This window comes from Acinonyx jubatus, chromosome C2 (assembly GCF_027475565.1).
Source record: "Acinonyx jubatus isolate Ajub_Pintada_27869175 chromosome C2, VMU_Ajub_asm_v1.0, whole genome shotgun sequence".
Classification (NCBI taxonomy): domain Eukaryota; kingdom Metazoa; phylum Chordata; class Mammalia; order Carnivora; family Felidae; genus Acinonyx; species Acinonyx jubatus.
In genome coordinates, this window is record NC_069384.1 from 145,957,133 (window position 1) to 145,983,145 (window position 26,013).

Below are 26,013 nucleotides of genomic sequence, written 5' to 3' on the forward strand. Positions count from 1 at the left end.
GTCCTATATTTTAAACTCCTGGCAACATTTTTTGTGTGTGAAGAAAAGTCAGAATTGTAAAAAAAATTTACTCTTTATCTTAAATGTTTATTTTTCGTTATTTTTATTTTTTAAATTTACATCCAAATTAGTTTGCATATAGTGCAACAATGATTTCAGGAGTAGATTCCTTAGTGCCCCTTACCCATTTAGCCCATCCCCCCCCCCACAATCCCTCCTGTAACCCTCTGTTCTCCATATTTAAGAGTCTCTTATGTTTTGTCCCCCTCCCTAGTTTTATATTATTTTTGTTTCCCTTCCCTTATGTTCATCTGTTTTGTCTCTTAAAGTCCTCATATGAGTGAAGTCATATGATTTTTGTCTTTCTCTGACAAATTTCACTTAGCATGATAACCCTCTAGTTCCATCCACATAGTTGCAAATGGCAAGATTTCATTCTTTTTGATTGTCGAGTCATACTCCATTGTATATATACATCACATCTTCTTTATCCATTCATCCGTCGATGGACATTTGGGCTGTTTCCATACTTTGCCTATTGTTGATAGTGCTGCTATAAACATGGGGGTGCATGTGTCCCTTCAAAACAGCACACCTGTATCCCTTGGATAAATACCTAGTAGTGCAATTGCAGGGTCGTAGGGTAGTTCTCTTTTCAATTTTTTGAGGAACCTCCATACTGTTTTCCAGAGTGGCTGCACCAGTTTGCATTCCCACCAGCAATGCAAAAGAGATCCTCTTTCTCCGCATCCTCGCCAACATCTGTTGTTGCCTGAGTTGTTAATGTTAGCCATTCTGACAGGTGTGGTGGTATCTCATTGTGGTTTTGATTTGTATTTCCCTGATGATGAGTGATGTTGAGCATTTTTTCATGTGTCGGTTGGCCATCTGGATGTCTTTGAAGAAGTGTCCATTCATGTCTTTTGCCCATTTCTTCACTGGATTATTTGTTTTTTGTGTGTTGAGTTTTTGATAGGTTCTATATAGATTTTGGATACTAGCCCTTTATCTGATATGTCATTTGCAAATATCTTCTCCTATTCTGTCGGTTGCCTTTTAGTTTTGCTGATTGTTTCCTTTGCTGTGAAGAAGCTTTTTATTTTGATGAGGTCCCAGTAGTTCATTTTTGCTTTTGTTTCCCTTGCCTCCAGAGACGTGTTGAGTAAGAAGTTGCCGAGGCCAAGATCAAAGAGGTTTTTGCCTGCTTTCTCCTCGAGGATTTTGATGGCTTCCTGTCTTACATTTAGGCCTTTCATCCATCTTGAGTTTATTTTTGTATATGGTGTAAGAAAGTGGTCCAGGTTCATTCCTCTATATGTCGCTGTCCAGTTTTCCGAGCACCACTTGCTGAAGAGACTGTCTTTATTCCATTGGATATTCTTTCTTGCTCTGTCAAAGATTAGTTGGCCATACATTTGTGGGTCCATTTCTGGGTTCTCTATATTCTTCCACTGATCTGAGTGCCTGTTTTTGTGCCAGTACCATACTGTCTTGATGATTACAGCTTTGTAGTACAGCTTGAAGTCCATAATTATTATTTTAATGATAGAAAGGGGGAGACTCATTTGGCATGTGGATTTTGCCCTTCTTGAACACTGATGTGCTGCCTGGAGATGCAATAGCCATTTTGCCGTCAAGAGTATGGAAGTCAAATGCCAAGGACAGAAGGGCAGAGAGATGCAAGAGATATGGGTTCTTAATGACATTGTGGATTTGTCATATTAGGCTTGAACTACCTGCCTTTGGACTTCCTGATATATGAGAAAAATAGCTCCTTATTTGGGACTTCTCTTTGAGGTCCACTTTTGCTTTGCCATTTTTTTACTCTTTCCCCCTCCACCTTCCAAATACTGTTATACTTCAAGATATGTCCTGATGCAAATGTATGATGAAGGCAGACATGACTGAGGAATGAGTAACCAATAGGCTAGAGAGGAAGAGCCATGGATTCTAACAGTGGTGATAAGTCTTAGGCTGACGTCACTTATAAGAGTGGCTTGATTAGTAAACTCCAGATGCTTTGGGCAAGCAACCTTTTCAAACTTTAATATACAAACAAATCACCAAGGGATCTGGTTAAAATGCAGTGTTTGATTCAGTAGGTTGTTGGGAGAAGTAAAGTGCCGGGGCCCCGAGTGACACTGCATGTTCTTGCTGGCTATGCTAAGAATGCAAGGCCCTTGACTCCTTGTTACCTGGGCCATTTCTTAGGGTTGTTTTTGCTGTGAGTAACTTTGAGGGATGAGGTAAAATCCCTCTGCACCATCCCCACCCACCCACCCCCGCCCAAAAGTAAAAAGCATGCTTGCTTACTGCTCACTCTGAAAGCAGTGAGCTCCCTAAGCTAAGTGTTCCTCAGCTGTGATGCAATTAGTGTCACAGTCAGTGTCCTGGGCCTCTTCCCTGTGGAATTTGAAGGGGCAGGTGGACCCAGTGCAAACCAGCAGCATTGGTTGCTCATGCTGCTTGCTCTACTATGAGTAATAAAATCCTTTGTCTCTAGCTTAGGAGTCTTGCGTCCTTTGTCAGTATCCATGAGAGTAACAGACTCACTTATTAGCTTGACAGTGGGGGAAAAGCTCCAGTCCTTCACAGAAGTTGATATGAGCTTTGGGTGGGACCTGAGATTCTGCGTGTCTATAAGCTATCATGTACTTCTGTTGCCACTAGTGTGCTGACCACACTTTGAATAGTAATAATCTTGAGATTTCAAGTCAGCAAGCTACTTTATAGTTCTGACTGAGCTTCCTCACCTACAAAGTAAGAGGAGTGTGAAGGTCTCTTCCCATTTTAACGCAGTGATTCCAGGCCGCAATTACCAGCAGCAAGTAGGGCCTTCTCCCATCCATTCATTCCTTCAACCAATGTCTTTATTTATCCATCACTTGTAAAGTACCAGGGATAAGAAGGATGAGCAATTTCTGGATGTGCTCACAGATTTGGGCAATGAGCAGAAGTTACCCCAGAAATACATATATGGATGGTATCAAATAAGTCAGTTGCCTCTTTGAGCTGTCATTCTTAGGTTGAGTGTCCATATAATTTATTCCAGACCCAGGTACTTTTCAGAGTGAAAGGGGATGCTGTTAATAGTTACAATGGGGTGACAGACGTAAATCTGCTCAGTCCTGGGTCAACATATGCTCAGTGCCTTAGGAAGCTGTAGTTGTATCCAGACTTTCTTTTTCAATTCAAATGAACATTTATCAAGCCTATATTAAATAGGGCATGGTTAAGAAGTGCCCCTTCCCCATCTGTGTACAATCCCCTCCACCCTGCTATTTCTCCTTAGTTGAGTACATCCTATGTCCACTAGTTTTCTACACCTATGCAACCTATAATTACGCAGTCCTATAGTGTAATGGCAGACTTGTTCAGAAGTTCAGAATCTTTTTAGAAAGTGATGGATAGCAGAATGATGGTCACAGCTAATGGTGATGTGTTTCATTTTAAACAAGTTCTGAAAAGGACTTCCCATGCAGGTGCTGCTCTGGTCTGGTGCTCCACAGTCATGATAAATAGCAGTGACATCTGGGGCATAATTGTCACTCAAAAAACTCATAGTATGAATTGAATTGGAATCAACTGTGGCTTCTGGCTTCTTCCACAAAGCTGATAGTGTTTGACTCCTTATCAGTAGACAACTCAAAAGCCTGTGTGTCCTCCAAATACCGTCAGTGGTTGACTCTAGGTCAGTGGTGAACTCCAGGTCAGTGGTCAAGACTAGGGCAGCGGTCAATTCCAGATGTAGTGTGGGGAAACTCCCAGCTAGGAAGAACCAGGCAGAGAGGATCAGGGCCTTGTGGAGCATGGTGACAGTGGAGAGTGCAAGAGGCTCACCAAAGCGAGCAGGGAGGTATGCAGGCCCTTACTGTGATCCAGAATTTCTAATCCTCTCATCCCTCTTCACCCCTTCCCTTCCCTCCTTGCATAGATCCTCAAACATCCTGTTGCATTACCTTGAAAGTCCATCACAGAAGAGTGATTTGTTTTGCCCAGTTGGAGATAGCACCATGTCATTGCATAATCCGTCCCAACACTCAGAGCTCCTGAGCAGCTGCTCTGGAGGTGGATGGAAGTAACCTGCCATTTCAGTTTTTATAACCCATGCAGGAGTGAGAATGTTATTTTTAGGGTGCAGTAATTTAAAAGCTCTTGCTGGCCTCGGGAGAAATGTCTTCAGTGCTGTAGGGAAACGAAGTGGGTTCTGTCTTTTCTTTTGCAGTCAGTGTCCAGAATGAGTTCTTCTGCCTTTGTAGTAACAGGAAACAGTTCACTGCTTACTGGCACCTAGGGTTTTAACTGGTGCTAAACATAGCCAACTTAGAGACTTTCAAACTGTAGGAATTTAGGGCACCTTCCTGCAGTAGATGGACATAATATCCTTAATTCCACCAAAAAAGAGGATGTCTTTTTTTTCCAAATGGCCCGGAGCATTGTCAGGTACACAAAATGTGAGTTTTCCTTAGTTTGGATTCTCCCAAAAGCAGACCCCAAGGCAAGGATTTTGATGCAAGTAGTTTATTCAGGATCATAGTGAGGAAATGGATAAGGGAAGAGGGAAGGGTGGAGAGCCAATAAGGCAGATATTAAACAGCAGATCTCTGTTGTCAGCAATTAGGGCTTAATCCACCCAGGCCTCTCTGAGAGTGTGCTGGGTGGGATGTGCCTCCAAACTGTCCCACTGAGGGGGAGTTGGGATATTTATACACCAATTCTTATCTCTCAGTGTCTCAGGGTTGTTCCAGGGAATTAGCACTCTTACACTTCTGGCCTGTCCAAGAGTGGACCAACAACACCCACTTCCAAGGTCAGAGGATGTCCTCCAACAGGGAGATATGGGCAGTCCTCCAGGGAGGCAAAGAACATAGGGGTGGGGTACTGACAGCCACTGCTACAAAAGTCAAAGTCAGATCCATAAATGAGCTATGTGTTTCATATTTAAAATATGCAGCGTGGTCTTTTGAAAGACACATTTTTGCCTTGCAGAATCTGTTTGCCTTTAAGGAAAAGTAGCAGAAAATGTAGCTGTAGCTGTAGCTGTAGGCCGTGGCGCGTAAGCAAATTGGAATTGAAGCCTTCACCATTTGCAATTCCCAACCCCCTTCTATAACTGTACCCAGAATAAATGAGGTCACTCTCTCCCTGTAGAGTCAGCACAAGTCTGGGCAGAAGATGACGCCGTTGACACTCAGCTGAAAACTGAGACAGCAGCATTTGCAAGACACAGGAAAGAACAGGGTATCAGACTCCATTATCTGTATGTAGACAATGCAGGTAGCAATGTTAACTACCCACGATGATCATGACAATTAAGTCCAGTGAGTTAAAGACGCCCAGCAGAGTGCCACTGCCCATATTAGAGCTCTTGCAGACAAATAAGAAGGCTCAAGTATGTTCTAATTCTTCTGAAAAGAGAAAACGCTTTTCTTTTCTTTTTGTTCATAAAAGTAATACATACTTCTGGTAATTGTAAAAAACTTAGAAAATACAGGAAAATGTAAAGAGATCAACTGTAAGTCCATGTTCCAATCTTTTACAAATATGTAAACAAAATAGATACACCTATATAAATACAATCCCTATCTTTTATAATATAACCATATATTGGAACCAGTGGGATCCTTCTACATATATGATTTGGTGTCTGTTTTTCATATAGTGTATCATGTGCTGTGTGATTCTGTATGTCACTGACAGTTCTTCAAAATGTTTCTGTTACCTGAATTATATTCCATCACCTGGATATGCCATAAACCATTTGGCCATTCTTCTATGACTTTGTGGTAAGCCCGTCCTTGCTGACCACGTGACCTCTGGGTATTTCATTGGAATGTACTCTCAGGTGTGGGATTACAGAGTTAAAAGGGAGTGAGACCAGAAGTCTGGGGACAGGGTTAAGGGGAAGCCTCCTACCAGCAGTCCGTGGTGGAAATCTGTGACATACGAAGATGACTGTCTTCAGCTGTGGTGGTGTCGGCCAGGCCTGCCAACATACAGATCAGAGTCCCTGAACTTGCAGGAACCCTCAAGATAACCTCCTCCCACACCCTTTTTGTTGTTTTTCAGATAAGGAAACTGAGTTGCAAAGATTTGCCCGATTTGGCCAGGCCATCAGGCTCCAGACTTGGGTTGTTTTTAGAAATTAAATTACATCATGACACAGAAAATGGAACGGCTAGACGGCTGGTTGCCCAGCCAGGAGGGAGGCTATGTTCTTCTGCTGCTTTGGAGCTTGAAAGAGCACCTCCTTCCCCATCAGCTGACTACACATAATAGGATAAAATATCTCTTCCTACATTTGGAAGAGCCACAAGGTTTGGTGAAGTGCCTAGGAATAAAAATAAACCAGAAGGAACACAGTCCATTGAATCAGAGCAAGTCAATGAAACACACTAGGAAAGGCAAAGCACTTTCGAGAGGGCAGGTAGTTCTTTCCCTGTTTTTTGAATGGAGACTGGGGTTCCAGGTATAATGTATTTTGCAGACATTGTCAGAGTCCTGCTCATATTCCCTCAGCACGCACCATTCCCAGATATGTCAACCACTTCCTACTGCAAGCACCTGAGAAGTTTTGCCTGAGGGCTTTCACAGGCTAAAGGAGCCTTGCTCAGGCCCATCTGGACAGATGGGCCAGCAACCCTCAACCAATGACCAATGGGAGTCAGTGTTTAAATAACCCTGTTCCCCTGGTGCCTGGGTGGCTCAATCGGTTAAGCATCCAACTTCAGCTCAGGTAATGATCTTGCAGTTCGTGGGTTTGAGCCCCACATCAGGCTTTGTGCTGTCAGCTCGGAGCCTGGAGCCTGCTTCAGATTCTGTGTCTCCCTGTCTTTTGGCCCCTCCCCCACCACATTCTGTCTCTCTCTCAAAAATAAATAAACCTTAAAAAAAAATTAGGGGCGCCTGGGTGGCTTAGTCGGTTGAGTGTCCGACTTAGGCTCAGGTCATGATCTCACAGTCTGTGAGTTCGAGCCCCGTGTCAGGCTCTGTGCTGACAGCTCAGAGCCTGGGGCCTGCTTTGGATTCTGTGTCTGCCTCTCTCTCTGCCCATCTTCTGCTCATGCTCTGTCTCTCTCTGTCAAAAATAAATAAACATTAAAAAAAATTAAATATCCCTGTTCCCTTGCCCCTGGAGAGGACATTTTTGTTCTATACCATCTCACCAGTGCGAGTGGGTCCCAAAAGCCCATGGCAATAACCTGCTCTTATCACACCCTGTACTGGTTTACTTCCCCTCCCCGCCTTACTTTCCTACTCCCCTCCTGGTTCTGGCATCACCCCCAACTCAAGTCCTTATATCAGTGTCTGTTTCTAGGGGAGCCAACCTAAGACATAATAGGGCCCTTTCAGAATTAATTGTAGGAAATCCCAAAAAGGGAAACCTCAGTTAGTGGAGTAGATACAAACTGATACAGATGTTAGAATTATCAGACAAGGATGTTAAAACCATTATTATAACTTTTTGAAAATTATTATTTCAGAAAGATAGAGGAAAGATTGAACCTATTAAGGTGATACATGGAAGACACTTTAAAGCCCAATGGACCTTCTAAAAATAGAAAGAAGCAGCCCCAGATACACATGGCTGATGGATGCAGTGGAGGAAGATCTCAGGCTGACAGGCAGAAACCAAATTATTATAGTTAGGATTAGGTTCAGTACATAAAGCAGGGTGTGTGTGTGTGTGTGTGTGGAGGGGGGCATAAGTAATTAGCAGTACCTTAAACAAGAGAGAAGCTGATTCTTCTCTCATGTAAAAGAAATCTGTGGAGGTAGGCAGTGCATAGCTGAAAGGGCAGCTCCACTGTGTCATCAGAGATTCAGTCTCCTCTTCAGCCCTACTACCCTTTGTGCATAACTTTCATCCTCAAAGTCATCTCATAGTCCAAAGTGGCAGCTCCAGCTCCAGCCATTACTTCCACATTCCAGGCAACACAAAGAAGGAAGAATAGAAGAGCAAAAAGAGACCCTGCCTAGCAGGTTAATTCCATTTAAGTAGACTGGAAATCCTACAGAACTCTTCCACTTAGATCCTTTTTCATGTGGCAGCCCCTGGCTGCAAGGTTTAGAAATATACTGTCTTAGCTGGATGCATTGCTAAAATCAGAGTTGTGTTACTAAGTAGGGAGGAAAGAATGGCTGTTGGGTCAGGTGGCCAGCAATCTCTGACTTACCAAGGCTTATAAGATGTTTGGTGTGAGGGCTAGAATGAGAAGGATAGAAAACGTGTTAGTTGAATTTATGTTTTCAGAATAACTGAACCAATTAAATCTTCACTTAGCATCTACCTCACACATGTAGAACACAGGCAATCCAGACAAAAACAAAAACAAAATTTTAAAAGCTCTGTATCAGCCATCATGGCTGCATAACAAACCACTACAGATTTTAGTGGCTGAAAATTAAAAAAAAATAATTATTTCTCACAATTTTATGGGTTGGCCAGGCTCTTGCCTAGAGTCATGTATGCAGCTGTAGTCATTTGGCAGCTCTGTTAGGTCTGGAGAGTCTGAGGTGGCCAGGGCCTTAGTTATGGCTGTCATCTGAGTGCCTCTCCACATGGTGTCTCATCACTCAGTTATCCAGCTCAGGCCTTCTCACATTATGGTGGGAACATTCTAACACCAGGAAGGTGGAAGCTGCAAGGCCTCTTGAGACCAAGGCTCCAGAACTTGCATAATGTTACTTCTGTTGCATCCCATTAGCCAAAGCAAGTCACAGGCCAGACCAGATTTAAGAGATGAGAAATAGACTTCAACATTTGATGAGGATGCTGCAAAGCCATTGTTAAAGGGGCAGGGACAGAGGGAGATGTGATTCATTGGGAACCATACTGTTAACAATCGACCACAGACTCTCTAAAGAAAGTTTACTATCTAGAGGGCTCTAGGAATGAAGCCTTCCCCATTCTGGGATCTTTGGATCTTACAACCTCAAACCTTCTCCCTTATTGTTCATTCTAAAGCAAAGTCTGCTAAGAAATAAGCCCTGGCCACTTAAACAGAACTCTCAGCTGAGGGAGAGGTCAAAAGAAAGAGACAAAAACATACACTAGCAGAGGAAATTGGTATCAACTATCTTAAAAAATCCATCCCTTATTCTTAGGTATGTACAGTTAACAAATGACTATAAAAAATATTTTAAAAATTTGAATAATGGAAAAGAAGGATGAAGTCAAAAGAACAATAATCCCAGAGGAAATGGAGATAAATCAGAGAACAGAAAGAAGCATGATCAAATAAACAAACAAAAAACCTTAAATGACTTCAAAGAGATTTGAGAAGCTATTACATTTATAAAACAAGAACCTGTGTGTGTGTGGGTGGGGGGGGGGTGGGAACAGTCAGGAGCACAAGAAAAATCTTTGGAAGCATAATGGCAGTTATAAAAAAATCAATAGAGAACGTAGGGGAAAAAAGGAAATCACCTAGGAAATGGAACAAAATCAAAGAAATGGAAAATAGGAGAGATAATAAACATAGAAAACTACTCTATGAGGTTTAACCTCTAAATAATAGGAGGTCAATGAAGAGAGAATTTGGAAACCACTGGAAGGAATTTGTTAAAGAAATATGGACAACGTTTTCTACAAAGTTATAAGTCCTTGGTTTGAAAGAGACTTCTGAGTTCTTGCTACGTGTTTTAAAAAGAAGCAAGTCTAGAGGTACTAAAGTGAAACTTAGAACATCATGGAGGTTAAGAAATAGCAGGTCATCAATAAAGGAACAAGATTAAGTCATCAAACTTATTATCTGACATGAAAGGGCTTAGAAATTTCACCCCTCATGTATCCTTTCTGCAGAAAGAAGATGTGATATATATGACACAGTGGAATCCCCCAGGCATGCTGTAAAAAGAAACTAGCATATCAACTGCTCAACCAACCTAAACACAATCAGTTCACATTAGATCAAAAACTCAGTGGGCTTTCACAAGAATGTTTTTAGGAAGCATGGAAAAATTTTCAAACAATAGAAAAAAGGAATAAGAAGGTCAATAATAATAGTCATGTAGTGAAGAAAACATATGTTTCTTCTTTCAATAGCAAAAAAAGAACCAATTAGAAACACTAGAAAATAAATATACTAGTGAAGCAAAGGAAAACGTGGTATAATTTTGAGGCATTGATAATACAAGTGTAGCAGACTTAGTGACTTGCATTAATGGCCCAGTTAAGGGCTGTCCTGTATCCATACTTTCTGTAGCCTCCCTACCAATACCCCAGCTCTGGGTCATAGGACTTGATTTAGCTAAGAGCACAGTAGCAAATGATCCAAGAAGGAAACGTGAAAAGGTACTTTCATGTTTCAGCTCTCTCTCTTGAAGCCCTGCCACCACCATGAGTACAAACACGGGTTCACCTGTTAGAAGGATATGAGAAACACTAACTAAGTCATCAAAGCCAAGGCAATTCTAGACCAATCTGTCCTAGCCTAATCCAGCAGCCAAACACAACCATGGGAGTGAGTCCACGAGACATCATCCAAGCCCAGTCAGATGAGCAGAACCACTCAGCTGATCTATAGTCTCATAAGAAATAATAGATCATTTTTGTTTTTAAAGGATTAAGTTTAAGGGTGATTTATTATGCAGCAGTAGCTAACTGATACAGAAATAAAAGAGAATTGATTTGACTTAGATGCTAAGAATATTCTTTTTTCAAATTATAAAGAGGGCATGGCATTGGCCCTGTTGTCAAGGACATGTCTTTCTGTCCATCCCACTTGACTCAACCAGGAATGATATGTACATCATCACAATAATGTAAACTTTGTTTCTTGGATTTCAACATTTAGGAATAACTTAAAACCCAGAAGACTTCATTATGGTTACAGACAGAACGTAACTCTTATTGCTCTAAGGAATGTAAAGGACAGCTGAAAACAAGTGGGATGAGAAAGAGGCACTGAAGAAGAGGGGAGAGTAAGCATAGTAGCCCTAATATGTTCATTTTACTTGGTAGAAGCAAGAGCCATTGGCAGAAGTTGATGGAACAGAAACCAGAGATTTAAGTATATTATTTAAAGTTGCAAAGGAAACCAGTGATGAGGAAGAGGTAGAAAAGCTGAACTAAATGAACACTACCTGTTTCTGTTCTTCTAGCATAAGAAGTTGAATTTTTTTTAATTGAAATATAAAATACAGTGGTGTGTATGAAGTGCACTAATCTTAAGTGAACAGTTGGTGAATTTTTATATGTGTGTTGCAGTCATTACCCAGATTGAGATAGAGAACATTGCCAGCACCCCCAGGAAGTTCCCTCATGCTTCTTTCCAATCTACTCCCCAGAAATAGCCTCTCTTCTGATTTCTGTCACCATTCATCTGTTTTTCCTATCCTTGAACCTCAAATACATGAAAACATAGAGTATGTGCTCTTGTGTTTGTCCTCTATTCAATATGAGATTCATTTATGTTGCTACATGAATCAGTTTATTCTTTTTATTGCAGTGTGGTATTCCATTGTATGATTATACCAGAGTATATCCTGTTTAGTTTCTAGTTTGGTCATTGGGAAAAAGTTGCTGTGAAAATTCTTCTATTTGTCTTTTGGTGTGGATCTCATTCCTTTTTTTTTTTTTTTTTTAAGTATACTTCAAATAGTGTTATATTAGTTTCAGGTGTACAATATAATAATTCAATAATTCTATACATTACTCAATGCTCATCACAGTAAATTTACTCTTAATCCCCTTGACCTATTTATTTTATTATTTTTTAATGCTTATTTTATTTTTGAGAGAGAGAGAGAGAGAGAGAGAGAGAGAGAGAGGGAATGAGCAGGAGAGGGGCAGAGAGAGAGAGGGAGACAGAGGATCCAAAGTGGGCTCCATGCTGACAGCAGAGAGCCCGATTTGGGGCTTGAACTCATGAACTGGAAGATCATGACCTGAGCCAAAGTCGGACGCTTAACTGACTGAGCCACGCAGCACCACCCCTTCACCTATTTAAGCAATCCCCTCCACCCTACCTTCCCCTCTGGCAACCATCAGTTTTTTTCTCTGTAGTTAATAGTGGTTTCTTTTGGTCTCTTTTTTCTTTGTTTGTTTGTTTTGTTTCTTAAGTTCCACATATGAGTGAAATCATCTGGCATTTGTCTTTTTCTGACTGATTTATTTCACTTAGCATTATACTCTCTAGCTCCATCCGTGTCATTGCAAATGGCAAGATTTCATTCCTTTTTTATGGCTGAGTACTATTCCACTACTATTAATGGAATACACACACACACACACACACACACACACACACACACACCACATCTTCTTTATCCATTCATCAGTGGATGGACACTTAGGCTCTTTTCATAGTTTGGCTATTGTAGATAATGCAGCTGTAAACATAGGGGTGCATGTACCTATCGCATTAGTATTTTTGTTTTCTTTGGGTAAATACCCAGGAGTGGAATTACTGGATCATATGTTAATTCTATTTTTAATTTTTTGAGGAAATGCTATCTGTTTTCCACAGTGGCTGCCCCAGTTTGCATTCTCTCCAGTATTGCATGAGGATTCTTTTTCTCATCTTTACCAACATTTGTTATTTCTTGTCTTTTTGAGTCTAACCAATAGCTCTCATTCTTTTTATTATTTTTTTTTAAAGTAAGCTCTATGCCCAACGTGGGGCTTAAACTCATGACTGCAAGATCAGGAGGGGCTTGAACTCATGACCGCAAGGTCAGGAGTTGCATGTGCCACTGACTGAGCCAGCCAGGCGCCCGCAGTGACTTTCATTCTTAACTCAGGTCTTTTTTTACTTGCTGTTCCTCTACATGTACTGTTTTGCCTCCTGACCTTTGCAAGGCTGGTTCTTTCACCATTCAAGACTCAGCTGTCAGATAAAGGTGAAGGGGGATAGGCGAGGGGCTGGAACACTTGGGAGCTGGCTGGGCATCTCTCTCTTCTTATAGTTTCAGGGTCTCTCCATGTGGTTTTGTTTTGTGTGCTGGTTTGAGCTTCCTCACAGCATGTCACTTTCAGGGTAGCTGGATTCTTTCTATGGCAGCTGAAAGTTTCAAGAGTATTCCAGCAAACTGAGGAAACTTTATCACTTTTTATGACCTAGACTTGGAAATCACACAGCACTGCTTTTTCTATTTTCTACTGATTACAAGCAAGTCACTAATCCAGCCAAATTTGAAGGTAAGGAAAATATATACTACTTCTTGATAAGTGAGTGTTAAGTCTAGATGAGCATGTGGGATGGAAAACATTGTTGTGGCCAGTTTTTGGAAAATATACTCAACCATTCTGCCTTATGTGGTTTTCTCCATAGTACTTTTTATTACTGGATATTATTTCTTTGCTTTTGATCAGCCATCTCCCTTTACTAGAATATGTGCCATAAAAAGACAGGAACCCTCTCTTTATTATTCTCTTCCTTGTCACTGGTACGTGAATGGTGCCAGCACATAGTAGGTGTTTAAATACTTGTTGAATGAAATAGTAAGACTTTTGCAGCAGGGAACCAATGGATGCCTCAGGTTAATAAACCAAGTAACAGAAGTATAGGCACATTATTTAAGGATGTGGACCTAACCACTCAAAGTACTAAAAATAGAAATAGTTAAAGGGGTTGCCTTTGGGGTACAAGATAGGGAGAGGAAATGGGGGATGGATGGTTAGTGCTTTTCTGAGGCACTTGTTGGGGAGATTTTTTAAACCCATGTACTTTTTTTAAATCTCTGACATGAAAATTTTGAAAAAAATAAGAACTATCATTGTAGACAATATTGAAGAACTGGAAGAGAGCAAAAAACTAACTCATCAAGGCTTTTTTTGTGGTATCATCACCCAGACAAAGCTGCTGTGAACATTTTGGTCTATTACCTTCTTGTTGCAAATAGACAGTTCTGAATCTTGCCTTTTTATTTTCCTTGCATTAACTATTGTGAGAATTGCTGTGGGCAGAAATGCTGCCTGGCAAAGGTATGTGACCTAAAGATTCTGTTACCTCTTGTTTCCCTTACTTAGAGGTCTGCATAATTATACCCTTTGTCTTTTTTTCCTCTCCAGCCCAGACAACTGCATTTTACCTGCTCTTTCCCTGCCCATTTTTCTGTGTTGTTCAAGGACTTCATGAGTTCATCTCTGTCTCTGTCTCCTCAACCACAGGACAGAGTTGTGTCTTGATTAGCTATTGCTACATAACAAGCTAATCAAAAACTTAGCGACTTAAAATAACCATTTTTATCATTTTGCACAATTCTGCTGGTCAGGAATTTGGACAGGGCAAAGCCCTGTCATCTCTGCTGCACATGACGTCTGCTGAGGCGTAATGTCCATCATGTCTGATGCCTCAGCTGGGATCCCCGGCAAGGCAGGTGGGCGTCGATGGGAATGGTTTAATTGTGATTGTATACCTGGGGCTTCAGCTTAACTCGGCCGCTGGGGGCCTGGCTTCTCCATGTGGTCTCAGAGCTTTTCCCTCCCCACATGGTCTCGCCAGGGGCGTAGCCATCCTTCTTGCAAGGCAGCTCCGGGCTCCCAGGAACTTGGGCCTAAAACTCGACCTGCATTCTGTTGCCTAAAGCAAGCCACAGGCCCAGTCCACATTCCTCCGTGGGTCCAGATGCCTCCACCAGGAGGCATGGGTCACGGGGGCCACCAATGTAACAGATTACCACTGAGTCAGATGGAATTCAAATCGTGGCTCCTTGACTTGCTAACTGTATTTCCTTAGCCTGATTTTCTTTCTTTCTTTCTTTCTTTCTTTCTTTCTTTCTTTCTTTCTTTCTTTCTTTCTTTCTTTTATTTTGGAGTGGAAAACATTTATTAAATGTAAACATTAAGTGTAAAGGCAAATGAGCATTACTCTTTAATATTATAAATTATAAAATAAACCAAGTCCAGTTGCTTCAAGTTGACATAGAAGACAAGTTTCCCCTCCTCCCCTCTCCTAGGACTCATCACATTAATATACATACAGAAATAAAACCAACATCATCATTATGCATTTTTTTCTATTTTACCACTATACTTCTTTTAGCATTAGCCCCTCTCTTGGATTTTGAAATATAGAGGCATTGTAACAAATATCAAATGATGTACACACAAACACACTCACACACGATAATAGGTATGAAAACATTTCCATGGTTAAAGGGCTCTTGATATTTACCACTCAATAATTTCTAAGGCTACCTTTAGAAAAGCTTTTAGGTTAACTATTGTAAACCCAAACATTGCAGGCCTGTACCATGCATCTTCAGAATCCAGGAAACAGATCAATATTTGATCTATAGGCAGTTGAATCTATAAGCAGGTCTTCCAAAGGAGCTTAATACGAGCAAGCACAATTCTCAAAATTAGCCACATAACATTTTGTTTATTATATACTTATTTTTTTTGAAGTATAGTTAAAACACATTAGTATAGTAGTTTCAGGTATCCAGTATAGTGGTTTGAGAACTCTATATGTTATACTATGCTCACACAAGTGTAGCTACCATACCACACTATACCACAATACAGAATATTACACAATATAGAATATACCACAGTATAGAATATTTCAATATTCTATACAATATACACTATACAATATACTATACAATACACAATATACACAATACTTACAATATACTATATTCCCTATTTCATCCTCTTGACTTAATCTTTAAAAAATTGTTTTTAATGTTTATTTGTTTTGAGAAAGAGAGACAGAGTGCGAGCAGGGGAGGAGCAGAGAGAGAGGAAGACACAGAATCTGAAGCAGGCTCCAGGCTCTAAGCTGTCAGCACAGAGCCTGACACAGGGTTCTAACTCATGAACTGTGAGATCATGACCTGAGCCGAAGTCGGACACTCAACCAACGGAGCCACCCAGGCACCCCTTGATTGTTTATTTTATAACTGGAAGCCTGTACCTCCTACTTCCCTCACCCCTTTTTGCCCATCTTTCCACCTGTCTCTGCTCTGGCAACCACCAGTTTGTTTTCTCTATTTATGGGTCTGTTTCTGCTTTGTTTGTTCATTTGCTTTGTTTTTCAGATTTTACATATAAGTGAAATCGTATGGTATTTGTCTTTCTCTGACTTATTTCACTTAGGTCCATCCATGTTGTCACAAATGGCAAGATTTCATTCTTTTTAATATTCCTCTGTGTGCGTGTGTGTATGTGTGTGTGTGTGTGTGTGTGTGTGTCTGTACCACGTCTCCTTTACCCATTCATTCATCTGTGGGTGGACACTTGGGCTGCTTCCGTGTCTTGGCGATTGTAAATAATGCCTCAGTAAACATAGGGGTGTATACATCTTTTTGAATTAGTGCTTTTGTTTTCTTTGGGTAAAAGACTCAGTAATGGAATTAGCAGATCATACGGTATTTCTGTTTTTTAATTTTTTGAGGAACCTCCATACTGTCTTCCACAGTGACTGCACCAAATTATATTCCTACCACAGTGCATGAGGATTTCTTTCTCTCCATTCCTTGCCAACCCTTATTATTTCTTGTCTTTTCGATCCTAGCTTCTCTGACGGGTGTAAGGTGATACCTCATGTGGTTTTGATTTGTATTTCTTTGATGATGAGTGATATCGAGCCGCTTTTCATGTGTCTGTTGGCGTTTGTTAATGCCAGTTTATTTTGTCTTTGTATCCCTTGCCTGAGGAGACATATCTAGAAAAATATTGCTATGGTCCTTGGCCTAATTTCTTAACCTCTTAGAGCCATCATATCTTTCTGCATCTATAAAAGAATTAGCATATAATTCCACCCAGGCAGAATCACTTTGTGCACCGAATAACATAATTAAGTATTGTGCTAGATCCAGTCCTGCATGGTGTTTCACAGAAGGGACTTGAGCGGTAGAAAGATGTGCAGACTGGCCGTGGGGTCGTTTTTGGCACCAAGGCTGCAGCACTCATGATGAACGTCACTCACATTGCTTGTGGCCACTGGGTACATATACTTGTGCCAATGGGATTTGTCCTTGGATGTTATCTAGACAGAAAGAATGAAGAAAAGCTAACTGCCTTCTGGAATAAGAGTTTGTTGTTTAAGAGGGAATTGAGACCAAGTGAGGAAGTCACCTGGAAGTAAAGGCTATGACTGAATTATAGAATGTTCACATTTTAAAAATTAGGAGAGAGGGGCGCCTGGGTGGCTCAGTCGGTTAAGTATCTGACTTTGGCTCAGGTCACGATCTCACGGTTCGTGCATTTGAGCCCTGCGTCGGGCTCTGTGCTGTCGGCTCGGAGCCTGAAGCCTGCTTTGGATTCTGTGTCTCCCTCTCTCTCTCTGCCCTTCCCTCACTTGTGCTCTCTCTCTCTTTCAAGAATAAAGAGTAAAATTAAACATTAAAAAAAAATAAAATAAAAATTAGGAGAGAAATAAAAACCCATTCATTATTTTTGAAAACAGGATGTGCAAACTGCAAACCTGATGGACCCATGAGAAAATGAGCTCCTGGTAATCTGAAGACACCTTGGGGAGGGCTTTAGTTCTCCAAGAATCCAGAAGTTGGAGCCAATGTTATTTAAATCTCAAAATAAAATAAAATAAAATAAAATAAAATAAAATAAAAGAGATCTCAGTGAAAAAATAGATATTATTGTATGGTTCTGAGAGTGAAGAGTTTCTTCTCTCTCTTCCATCTTGAGTTACTTTTCATTTACTGGCCTCTTCACTCTATTTCATATTTACTCTGTCTCTTTTACTAATTTCCTCTGCCTAGTAATCCCTTCTTCTCTCAAAGGGCATGGTCATCCACTCTCCCCTATACAAGACAAGAGCCTTTAGGCCTAGTTCCCATAACTGGTTACCACCATGCAGAACTCATACCCCACAGGAGGTCACTTTAACTGTGAGGCCCCCGCTACAAGTACTGTTTGAGGTTCCCTTGAACTGAGGAGATTTGTGAGCAAATGACCTTTAACCCAGTGAGACTCTCCTCCTACAAGCTCCACTAATCTTCTTAGGTGTTAATATTTAGCATTACCTTGTATTACCCAGGTGCCGAATGCAGCTGCCCACAGCCTTACCGGCAGAATCTGTTGAAATGCTTCCCTTGCTTCTTTTCCCTGCTTGTTTCACGGAGATTTCTGTTCTGGCAAGGGGTCAGTAGAAGTGACATCCCCCCCCCCCCCTTTTCAGTAGAAGGTACACACTTTAAAAGTCAAAGGTTTGATGAAGGGCACAGAAACTGTTTCTCAGGGTTCCTCTCTGCCACAGAATCATTAGTCTGTTATTAAAGTGCCAGCGAGGAAGGCGATCAGTCCTCCAACTTTAGAGGGTGGATTCGGCCTTAGTAGGTCTGGAGTGGCACCCGAGTTTCTGCATATCTAGGATGCTTCCAGAAGATACTGAGGCTGATATGCTGATCTGGGGACCACACTTAGCCAGGAAATGCTACTAAGTAACGAGGAAGGGAGGGACTGGCTATGGAAATCTTCGGGCAGCCTGGAGGGGCAGCCAATTTCTGGTTTTTCCAGGTATTTCCTTGTAGCAAAGATCCTGGGCTTTTGGAAGAGACAAAGCTCTGTTGTAATCTTTGCTTTCTACCTGCTGTGGTCACGGGCAAGTCAGTTACCTCAAAACCCAGTTTCCTCTTTTGTAAAACAGAGAGTGGAGGTAATATCTGCCTTCTGAGTGGTCCCAGAGATTTTGTGACACAGTATGTATGACGGCCTAGCAGAATGTCTGGCACATTTAGGCCCTCCGTAAATGGTGCTGTTTCTCACTGTTGCAAGGATGAAACCGAGAGATTGTGAGTAAGAGCCTGTTGTCTTCAGCTTTTCTATATTCAGGGTGAGGACTTGGCTTTGTTTTCGTGTGCCCAGAGTTAATAAACAGGAGTGTTAGTGGGTGTGCTCCCCATGTTCAGACAGTTTCTCCGCTTTGATGGGTACAGCGGAATCACCCTAGGGCAGAATGAGGTAATGCTTTGGAATCATGATGAGAAGGCCTCTTTCTTATTAGCCGTCACACCCTCAGATATTAAGGTGTCTTTCATAAACTTTTCTATTCTTAAGTTCATGTGACACCTTTGTCACAGGTCTTTCTCAAATAGCAGAAAGGGAAAACATTTCCTAGTTCCTATGGGTTCAAGTCCATTTTCTTGTCCTGTACACACAAAAGCATTTTCTTTGGGTCCATATGCTCTATTCCTAAGCCTCTGGCTTGCCCAGACTTCCTGATTAAGTAGCAATACCTACAAATCCTTTAAAGGCTTATTCTGTTTGCTTGAAGTTTTAAATTACTTCAAAATAACTATAGACTGGGTCTGCTGACAAGCAGGAGATAGAACTCAACTTTTTCCCTCTGTGTGTTTCTGCCTGTTTTGACTGTTGCTGTTGACACACACATGTTGTCTGACTGTTACTGATGATTCAGCAGAAGCCACTACAAACAAAACCAGTTTTGCACCAGAGAACACCCTCTTGCTGGCCTGATTCTCTGGCAACGATGATGACATCAACCTGATTTGTGGAGATGAAATTTCTGGTTTTCTCTCTCAACAGCATGTATGGTTAACCTGTTAACTTATATTCCCAAATTTACTTCCCCTTCCTTAAAGACCTAGTTCATTTTATTTATTTTCTATTTATTTTTAAATTTTTTAAAATGTTTGTTGATTTTTGAGAGAGAGAGAGACAGAGTGTGAGAAGGGGACAGGCAGAGAGAGAGAGGAACAGGACTAGTTCATTTTAGCAGAGTATAAAAGACGGTATCTTGAGCACAGTCATTTTCTCATCATTTAGGGAAAATTATTTTTTTTAATTTTTTTTTTTACATTTTTGTTTATTTTTGAGAGACAGAGAGAGACAGAGCACACATGGGGGAGGGGCAGAGAGAGAATGAGACACAGAATCCTAAGCAGGTTCCAGGCTCTGAGCTGTCAACACAGAGCCCAATGCGGGGCTCAAACTCACAAACTGTGAGACCATGACCCGAGCCTGAAGTCAGATGCTTGACCGACTGAGCCACCCAGGTGCCCCTAGGGAAAATTGTTAACCTGCAGTTGCTACAATTTCTAACTGAGGAGATCAAAAATGAGTAGTGGGAGGTGTAGAATATAGAGTTAACAAAGAAAGAAAAGAAACGGAGTAAGTTTGAATAGTGACTTCAGAAAGTCCGAGATGGTGCCCGAATGGTTTACTTCAGCAACAGTTGAGTACACATTCACCAACCTGAGAGTGATTTCAGAGACCTCCTAAATTCAGGTTAAGATTTTTAACCTTAAGGGTGCCTGGGTGGCTTAGTTGGTTGAGTGTCCGACTTCAGCTCAGGTCATGATCTCGTGGTTTGTGGGTTCAAGCCCCATGTCGGACTTTGCACTGACAGCACAGAGCCTGCTTGGGATTGTCTCTCCCTCTCTTTCTTTGCCTCTCTCTCTCAAAAATAAATAAACATTAAAAAAAAATCTTTTAAAAAAGATTTTTAACCTTAAAGCTTTTTAACACCAATTAGTATATTAACTATGTCACATTTAGGAAACAAAGCTAGGTCGTGAGATAGGCTAATTAGTTGAAGGAAACTCTGATGAAGAAAAAGTATGAACACAAGCAGGAGGCATTTAAATTTGTTTTTCCACCAGAGATCACACATACTCGAGTGACGTTGATGAAATTTTCCCATTTTCAAGCCTGTATATTTACATATATATAAAGTGCTCTTCTCCTTCCTACAGAAACAATAACATGATAAATAAACAGAGAGCTGTTTACTGAGGCAGCAAATATTTCTTAGGATAGTGCCTAATCCATGCTGGCATCGTGCTAAGTGCTGGAGGCTGCAAACAAGACAAGTAAGTAGTGCTCATTCCAGATGTTATTATAGGATATTAGTTAAGAGTTTTCTGGTTACAGGAGACAGAAAGCTATTCTAGAAAATGTAAGCAAAAATGGTAATTTATTGGAAAGCTACTAATGGGAGAGTTCAACATTCAGGCCCTGGATAGGGCAAGCCCAGGTGTTCATGAACCTTCTCCTTAGGGTGATGATGCCATTACAATGACTCAGCCCCAACAAATACCAGCCCTCTGTCCCTCAATTCAAGTATCAAGTTTCTGGGGAGAGAACCTGGTTGGCCCAGTTTGGGTGAGGTGTCTATCCCTGGTCCAATCAATCGTGGCCAGAATGACAGGCTCATGTGGCTCAAACATGGCTAGGAGGACCTCCCCTATGTATTAAGTCTTCCTGAAAACTGGGAGATTTTATGAATGGAACAGACCTTCTAGTTAGTTTTTCTATTACATAGCCTTTACACTTAAATCGGCCTAGGGTTGGTGTTCAAAATATTTAACAACTGCCATGGCCCAGGCTATGACTATGCAGAGCAAATTCTGGTCATAGCCCAGGAACAGGTTCCATGAGGACCCCTGCTAGATCAAGCATTAACCCTGTAGTTACTAGATCATGGGAAGATGTGGGGCATCCTATGGGAGGGGCCAGAGTAGCCTTGAAGAGGGGGAGATTTGGAGAATTGTCCTAGAAGGTTAGGTGCCCCAGAATAGGCTCTGAGATGCATATTCATGTGGAAGTGATTTATTAAGGAAATGTTTCTAGGAAAAGCCACTTAGAAAGTGAATGAAGCAGGACGGGGAAGGAGAAGAAGCCAAGCAAGGATGCTGTATTAGTCAGGGTTCTCTAGAGACACAGAATCAATAGGGTATATATATATATATATATATATATATATATATATATATATATATAGTTAGAAATTTATTATAGAAATTTATTATAAGGAATTGGTTCCCATGATTTTGGAGGCTGAAAAGTACCGTGATGTGCTGTCTGCAAGCTGGAGACCCAGAAAAGCCAGTGGTGTAGTTCCAGTCCAAGTCTGAAGACCTGAGTGAGACCCAGGAGAACTAGCTGGGTAACAGTAGAAAGTGAGTCACCTAAGGCATAAGTTTCCTTAACTATAAAATAAAAGGTTTGAGGTAGATGATTTTACCTCCACTCTTCCATAGATACTTTCTCCCCTAATAACTAAGAATTATCTTTGTTGCATCTAGACTATACCTAGATTTTGAGATTCAATGGTAAATAATACATGTAGTGGACACTTGGCTTTCTTTCTTTGTTTCTAGAATTGAATCTTAATTTCCTATTCACTGATCACTCTTTGAGGAAATCCCCCACATGCGTGGTCTTGGTGAAAATAGTGGCAGCTTCCCAAAGGACCCAGGCCCCCTTTATTGGCCCCAACACAGGCAGAGGGCCTGAACATTCTGGATCACCCGGGTACTCTCTCCCAGTTTAGAATTTGGAGTGAGTGACACCTGGAGGTGGAGATGGTTTGGAGGTCATTCCTTGCAGGCAGCAGTGGCTTACTGAATACACTCTTCCGGATGTGATCTCTACCTGGGTTCCTGATGCCCAGCCCCCTGGAGCCCCTGAGGCCACACCTTTCCCACGCCTGGCCATGCCGACATGATTCTCCCACGTTCCTTTTCTGTTAAGTTACTTTCCACTGTTTGTAGCCGAGAACCTTGAGAAAGTACAACAGGCTCACACTAGAAATAATATATTTCATAACTTTGAAAGGCCTTAGGTAGCAGGCCACTGTAATGGCACAGACAGTAGGTCCTACTATTTTCACTCCTATATCATTGAGGTCAAGAGTTGTTGACATGTCTCTTTCCATCTCTAGAAGGCACCTTGAAGGCTGGGACTGTGGACTCTTCCACTGGAGTAGACTCATGTCTAGCAGAAACCCTTGCACAAATTAGGATTTTAGTCATGAAAAAATGAGTAAAAAGTAAGATATTACAGTACAGTCAAAAAGAAAATGGAAAATTAGTATGCATTTTTCCCTAAAACTCTATTCTGAGATTTTATACACAACTACCTGAACAGACAGCTGTGTTCCTGGAAGGATTATTTTTTCCCAAATATTAATGAAAACACTCTTCTATGTGCCTGTTTCTTTGTCTAGCTCTTTATCCAATAACCATTTGTTTACCTATGTGCAGGGACACTGTTTCTAGGCATAAAGCTGAGTTTCCCATGACTGTTGTTTTAGGTGATGTTTATGTGCAATTTTTTCTTTGCTTCCTGTGGATAAAACATGTTACTGACCATAAGATCAGAATCTGAAGCAGCTAGAAATCAGTATCTTGAGTGGTCTTCCATTCAGGCCTGCTCTCACCAGGATCCAACAAAAACTTCCCAAACAGATGAAAATGTTTGCTTTGAAGACACACAACAAAGAAACTGTAGAGGGAAAAAAACAAAAAACAAAAACAGTGAAACATGTGTGCCAAGAAAGAGAGAGGTTTCTGCTTATACTTTTAAAAAATCATTAAAGATAAATTTATTACCCCAAGATTTCTTGAATTAGAAATTCAAGTACCCAATTATTCTATGAGATCAAAATGACAGCATCCTTCGAGAGGCAGTTGCCTGGTAACTCAGACCAGAGGGGTGTCTTTATATTCTTCTGGAATCATGTGTGTCTATTTTGGTTTTTCTCTTGAGCTCATTTCCTTCCCTATAATCCAAAAACTGAACAATTTAGGGGGAAAATTCCACTCATGAGAAAAACTCTTTTCTTCCAGAAGATATTTTTATTAGGGAATACAGCTGTCTTCATGCCTTTGAATTGTTCTATTTTCAGGATTGTTGTATGAACATATAAGAAAAGAAATGGAGGACAGGGGCACGTGGGTGGCTCAGTCAGTTAAACGTCTGACTTCAGGTCATGATCTCACAGTTGGTGAGTTGGAGCCCCGCTTCGGACTCTATGCTGTCAGCTCAGAGCCTGGAGCCTGCTTTGGATTCTGTGTCTCCCTCTCTCCCTGCCCCACACCCGCTTACTCTCTGTTTCTCTCTCTCTCCATCTCCTTCTCTCAAAAGTAAATAAAAACATTGAAAAAAAAAAAAAAAGAAATGGAGAGGTGCCTGGGTGGCTCAGTTGGTTGAGCTTCCTACTTCAGCTCAGGTCATGATCTCACGGTTCTTGAGTTAAGGCCCTGCATCGGGCTCACTGCTGTCAGCATGAAGCTCGCTTCAGATCCTCTGTGTCCCCCCTGCCCCTCCCCCACTGGCTCACTCTCTCTCAAAAATAAACAAACATTAAAAAAAGAAAAAAGAAAGAAAGGCATCAACATATGAGAAAAGGAAAAGTGTCAACTGAGGGGAGGTTTCAGATTGAGGTGTATGTATATTTGGATGCTGAAAGCCAGACAGTAACTTTCTCAAAGAGAGTAATTCAGCATCTCACATGGGATCAAAGTATAATTTTACCCAGTTGAGAAATGCTCTGTTTACTCCTGCGTCTTCACTGAAGCCAGGAGAGCTGTCCAGGTAGGCTGTTACTCACCAAGCTCAAAAGCCCTGTGTGTCTACCCTCTTCTGAATTAGTGGTCCTGTCCCAGATCTGTTTTCACCTTGCACTTAGGCAAAAGACCTTAGATAATCATGTTACTTACGATTCTTTTGCTGATAAGCAAAAGAACCTGGGTGACAGTCTTTACACAAGATGGAAATTACTGGAATGATTTGGAGTACTCACAAAAGGCAAACCAAATAGGTTGAAAATGGGCAGGAATGAAGGTTTTGGAAGCTAAAAGGCACAGAAAGACTGTGAAGGAGAAACAGGCTCGCAGAAGTCTGTAATGGAATAAATGAACCTCAAAGAGCCATTCTATCTTTGTATTACTCACTCAAGATTCATAATCCCAGGAGAGAACATCAAATTGGCTGAATTTAGATCAGATGCCTGGGCCTGCTGTACCAAAGCAGTGAGAGGGAGGGTCTAATGGGAGGAACATCCACAAGCCCCCGCAGCTTCCACAATGACAGAGCATGTACCTAGATTCATTCCTGTCAAGACTGTTCACAGCGGGGTGGGGGGCGGGGAGATCATCTCCCAAAAGGGAGCTCTGGTGCTATCAGGAAGGGAGAATTCATGCTAGGAAGCCCAGAAGTGTCTGACGTTCACCACTGTCTTAGATTGGGTTTCCAGAAGGAGAGACTGAGGCAGGGTTCTTATTCAAGACACCCATTGAAGTTGTGCTTTCAGGGGAAACTTGGAAGAAGGTAAGGGAAGCAAATAGAGTGGGGGAAGTGGCTAAACAAAGATGAGGTTTCAGCTGAAGTCTGACTCACGCCTGATCTCATGGGGAGTTTTGGAGTGTGAATGATACCAGAGTTGTCCTCTTTGAGGCGAGGGGGCTCGGCTTTCGTATCCCCGTATCAGTTAATCATTGGCTGCATGACGCCCGGAGGGAAGATATAGCCTCCCGGGAGTCTCCTCATAAGGTGGCTCCCATTGGCCAAGAACAGTTCTCTTCTCCAGGGAAAGGCATATGTTTGAGCCATTAGCAGCAACACTTACAGTAGCTGAGGTTGGGGCAGCAGCACAATACAGGGGTTCAGGGCAGGGCACCAGCAGTGTCTACCACTACCACAGTAATATGGGCAAGACACTTGGACTTGATTTACTAAGTCCAGGGTTTCCCATCTGTAGACTGGCACAAGCATCCTGCGACTACCACTAATTCTGGGACAGGGACAGGTCAGATGAAAGAGAGTGATTATTTATTGTGTGGCTGTCTCATTAGGGACAGTAATATAATTAACAGATACCAACAGACAGAGTAAGAAGAGGTAAAGTTTCTCTAAAAGGAAAATATATGGAAACTGAGAGATATATTCAAAGGATATACCTAAGGGAAAGAGGATCACAGGAAGGAGATCACTGAAGAGAAAAAGAGAAATGGATAGACTCTCTAATGCATTTGAAGAAAGGTACCAAACAAAATATTAAGGGAGCCTTATAGACCTAAGGGGGAGTTTGTGACTAGTTCATGATACATGCATAGAAAACTAAGCAAACAAAAAAGAGGCTATTTTAACTCTAGATATCCTAAGAAAAACAAAAAGCTGTAAAAAATGAAAGCATAACTGATTAATAAGATTTATAACATGAATAAACATTATTCACTACATTATGATTAACAATAATGTGTAAACAATATTTCTACATTCTTAATGATCTAAATATAATCTAAACTTAAAATTGTTAGGGATATAGATGTATCTCCACCCAGTTTGTGACA

At 41.3% G+C, this 26,013-nt stretch overlaps 1 protein-coding gene and 1 long non-coding RNA gene across 3 annotated transcripts in view; both read left to right on the top strand.

The window, feature by feature from the left end:
- Nucleotides 1–26,013, top strand: part of LOC128315327 (uncharacterized) — a 52,996-nt gene that overhangs the window by 23,565 nt on the left and 3,418 nt on the right. The gene's annotated exons all lie outside the window — the stretch shown is intronic.
- On the top strand, nt 15,629–19,647 carry LOC128315326 (NADH dehydrogenase [ubiquinone] 1 beta subcomplex subunit 1-like). Its single transcript, XM_053221557.1, has one exon. The coding sequence runs from the start codon at nt 16,866–16,868 to the stop codon at nt 17,040–17,042; it is 177 nt and encodes a 58-aa protein (XP_053077532.1). The 5' UTR covers nt 15,629–16,865; the 3' UTR covers nt 17,043–19,647.

Bases quoted from the DNA above. Each gene is read 5' to 3' on its own strand.
- LOC128315326 (XM_053221557.1), top strand. From the start codon at position 16,866: ATGATGAACGTCACTCACATTGCTTGTGGCCACTGGGTACATATACTT.